General features: G+C 55.7%; 1 protein-coding gene across 1 annotated transcript in view; it reads left to right on the forward strand.

The window, feature by feature from the left end:
* The window catches only part of EWSR1 (EWS RNA-binding protein 1), a gene marked incomplete at both ends in the record, with an annotated part of 17,426 nt that extends 13,430 nt beyond the window's left edge, over positions 1–3,996 (forward strand). Inside the window, 5 exon segments of the mRNA XM_010081635.1 lie at positions 809–843; positions 1,382–1,414; positions 2,733–2,851; positions 3,355–3,490; positions 3,875–3,996. Of these exon segments, the coding sequence (XP_010079937.1) occupies positions 809–843; positions 1,382–1,414; positions 2,733–2,851; positions 3,355–3,490; positions 3,875–3,996 (445 nt within the window).
* Positions 3,997–3,999: the final 3 nt, after the last annotated feature.

Below are 3,999 nucleotides of genomic sequence, written 5' to 3' on the forward strand. Positions count from 1 at the left end.
AAAAAAGAGCAAGAAACACCCCAAAATCCTTTTCAGGTGGTATTTTCCTCATTTAACCAGCGCTCGAAAGCAATCTTAGCCGAACGCTTCAGCCAAAGCTTTCGCCGCAAAGCTGTGGCCGCCGGTTTGCATTGGCGCGGGCAGAAATGTGCCGTTGGATCTGTGTCCACAAAGCTGCACCCCAGGCCTGCTGCGAGCCCCCGCTGCCTTCTGTAAGTTCTCCCTCCGCAGAGACTTGTTAAATTCAGTAACGACCTGAATGTATGGCTTTATAGCGAGGTTTTTTTTTTTAGTGGCAATGTCATCCGAACTGTCGGCTAGGTATCGCGTGTGGTTGTCTCCTCCCTTTTGCACTGTTAATGTCAGGGACCCGCGGGCTCGGTTAGCTCTCGTGCTGCGAGAGGCCGAGGGTGCACCTTTATGGACACACGGAGGGGAGGGAGTTGACCAGCGAACGATCCCCCAAACGAATGCTCTGAAGCCAAAAACCCAATTTCTAACCCTGAAAAAAAAAATAAACCCTGTTTTTTGCCAAGTATTGCACTGCTAATCCAAGTAATGCGAGGGCACCCGCAGCAAAGGGGTGTCTCAAAAAGCAGAGAAGCGAGGTTGCGTTATATGTAAAAGGAAATTTGAGCGAGCTGCCCTGAAGAAAGGCATAGTGCCGAGATGAGAGAGAGAGAGAGACAGATGCATTGTTTGGAGATGTTTAGCCAGTGCCCTTCTTCCCAGTGAGCCGCAGCGGCTCCGAGCGGCACTGGCTTTGTAAAGGGAAAGGCCTTCATTTCTTCGTTTATCCCCCCAGCAGCGCTGGAGAGCGAGGTGGCTTCAATAAGCCTGGTGGTAAGTTTTTGAGCATTACAATGGATAGTGTTAAAAAAAAAAAAAAAAAATTGCAAAGTCAGTTTTTTTTAGAACAAAAGTGTAATTTTTGTATTCATTTAAATGGTTAAAAAATGACATTTGCAACAAGACTGTAGTGTGGGTACTGCCGGCAATGCCTAGGGGTCTGCGGACACAGGGTAACGTGGAAGAATTGAGCAACCACTTCTGTAATTTTGGGGAAAAGAAATGGTTTGGATTTTAAGAATTTTTTTTTGTTTTGTAAAGTAACTTTATTAATGAACGTAAAACTGATTGGCTTGGTAAAGTATTAAAAAAAAAAAAGCGTAATAGCGGTTAATGGTTTGAAAAGCTGCTAAAAATAGCAAACCGATCGCCGAGTAACGGTGCATTGCTGCTGTGGGGGCAATGCGGGTCAGGCTGAGTTAACCAGCGCCAGCGAACGGCGGTTGTTAGTAGATAGCGTTGTGTGTGTCGGTTCTGCAGCCCACCAGGCCTGCACTAACACGGCTTCTTGTCATTCTTTCCCGCCTGGCAGGACACATGGAGGAAGGACCGGACCTTGATTTAGGTAATTCCCAATAACCGCTCAGATTCTCTCCCAAGACTGGGAAATTGAGCTCCTGAGCTGGTTCTCCGCTCTGGACGAGGGCCCCACGGCGTGCCGGGCTGCAGGAGAGGAGGATGCACTGCTGTTTGCAGCCTCTTCCTGCCCGTTTGTGGCTCGATTCCCGCTTCATCACAGCAGCCGGACTGGTGGAAACTGCCGCGTCTGTGAGATGCTGAGCCTTCTCCTTCTGGGGGAGCGGCTCTGCGGGGCAGCAGGAACCCCTTTGCAGGCAGCTTTAGCCCAGAGCTGGTCCAGCGGCCTCCTCCCGTGCCGCCCCGGCCTCTCGCCGTGCAGCTCGGCCCTTCCTGTCGCACAGGCGCGGCTGGAAATTCCGCGTCAGTCTCCCAGTGCTGTGGAGCGCGGGGTTAGCGCAGCGAGGGGGGTGCCCGAAGGACGCGGGGGTCTTCTCGTGTCCCAGATGTCTCCCGTTCTCACCGAGCAGCTGCACCGCAGGGTGCTGCCCACGCCGGGCGGGTGTCTGGCTGCGCAGAGGCGGGTGGCAGGGCAGGGGGCGCCGGGGGCAGAGCGTTGCTGTGCTCGCCGTGCTCAGCACCCGGGTTTTCATGTCACTTGGTAAATACACGCATTGAGAGCAAAGCTGCAGCTGGCCGAGGGGCTGGCGTGATGAGGAGGCCTCCGGGATGGGGATAAACTTTTTAACAGGGCTGTAGCGATAGGACAAGGGGTAATTTTTTAATTTTAAAAGGTAGTTTTTTAAACTGAAAGAGGAGAGCTTTGGACTAAATCTAAGGAAGAAATTTTACACTTGGGGGGGTGGAACACTGGCACAGGTTGCCCAGGGAGGTGGCAGATGCCCTGGCCCTGGAAACATTCAGGGTCAGGTTGGACAGGGCTCTGGGCAACCTGGGCTAGTGGGAGGTGGCCCTGCCCATGGCGGGGGGGGTGGGCTGGATCAAACTGGGCTAGTGGGAGGTGGCCCTGCCCATGGCGGGAGGGTTGGGCTGGATCACAGAATCACAGAATAATGAAGGTTGGAAAAGACCTCAAGGATCATCCAGTCCAACCATCAGCCCGACCCAACCCACTAACCCATGTCCCCAAGCACCACATCCACACGTTTCTTGACCCCCTCCAGGGACGGTGACTCCACCACTGCCCTGGGCAGCCTGTTCCAATGCCTCATCACTCTTAGTGAATAAATTGTTTCTAATATCCAGCCTAAACCTTCCCTAATGACCTCTGTGGTCCCTTCCAACCTGAACTATTCGATGATTCTGTGACATTTTTCCCTGCAATGACGCTGTGCCTTCCCTCCTAGGCCCACCTCTGGACCCGGACGAGGACTCAGACAACAGTTCTGTGTACGTGCAGGGGCTCAGCGATAACGTGACCCTGGAGGACCTGGCGGACTTCTTCAAGCAGTGCGGAGTGCTCAAGGTGAGCGGGACACGGGGAAGGGGATCGTCCTCCTCCTCCCCGCCACGCGGTGCTCGTGTCCCTCCAGCCTGTCGTTCCCACAAGCTGGGGGGTCAGTGCCGTGACCACCACGAACCTTTGAGGGTTTGTCCCTCGGCAGCGGTGTTGGGCTCGTGGAAGCGCTGGCGCTCATGGCCGTGGGGGAAGCGTGGCTCTGTGGGTGTGCCGCTGGAGGGACGTGTGGCAGCGTGAGGGGTGGGAGAGTGGAGAGGAGGGTGTGGGGAGGCTGTGGCTGGGCTCTGGCACTGCCAGGAACGGCCCCGCGGTGCTGTGCTGGGCTGGTTCTGTCGTTTGTTGGGGTGTCTGGGCAGTCGCTGTCACCCGTGGGGAGCCAGAGGGGCCCTTTCTGCTGCCATGGAGTCGCCAAAATGAGGCTGGGTTGTCTCAAGTCGAAAGCAGAACAGAGGAGAGTAAATCCCCCGCAGCTTATGGGGACTTAAGTGACATTTTTTTTGTCCTGACAGATGAACAAGAGAACCGGGCAGCCCATGATAAACCTCTACATCGACAAAGAAACGGGCAAACCGAAAGGAGACGCCACGGTGTCTTACGATGACCCGTCTACCGCCAAAACGGCTGTCGACTGGTTTGATGGGGAGTGTGCGGGGTGGGTGCGCTGTGGGATGGAATCGTTTCGTCGCCGATTTCAGAACAAAATTCTTGTCCGGCTGAAGTCGGCATTTCCATCCTCGGTGCACAGAGCACAGCAGGGTCCAGGCAGTCAGGCTTTGCCTAAGGAGTTGCTGGTTTTAACTGGGACGGGTCAGCGTGGTGCTGGGGTTGTGGTGGTTCTCTGTCACCCAGGCTCCTGTCACCCGTCCTCTCCTGGAGCTGGGGTTTACCCCAGTCCCACGGGTGTCTGTGTCACCTGGGTAAAGCTTTCCCAGTGACAAATGACTCGGTGCCGCTGCGTGTGACACAGGGGCCCGGTGAGCGTTGGACCCTCGTGGCACAAGTGACGCTCTCGCCCCCGTGTCCCTGCAGGGAAGGATTTCCAGGGTGGCAAGCTGAAGGTGACGCTGGCGCGGAAGAAGGGCCCCATGAACAGCGTGCGGGGCGGGCTGCCCCCCCGGGAGCAGCGTGGGATGCCCCCCCCCATCCGCGGAGGT

Source organism: Pterocles gutturalis, unplaced genomic scaffold (genome assembly GCF_000699245.1).
Source record: "Pterocles gutturalis isolate BGI_N339 unplaced genomic scaffold, ASM69924v1 scaffold38874, whole genome shotgun sequence".
In the NCBI taxonomy this organism is placed as follows: domain Eukaryota; kingdom Metazoa; phylum Chordata; class Aves; order Pterocliformes; family Pteroclidae; genus Pterocles; species Pterocles gutturalis.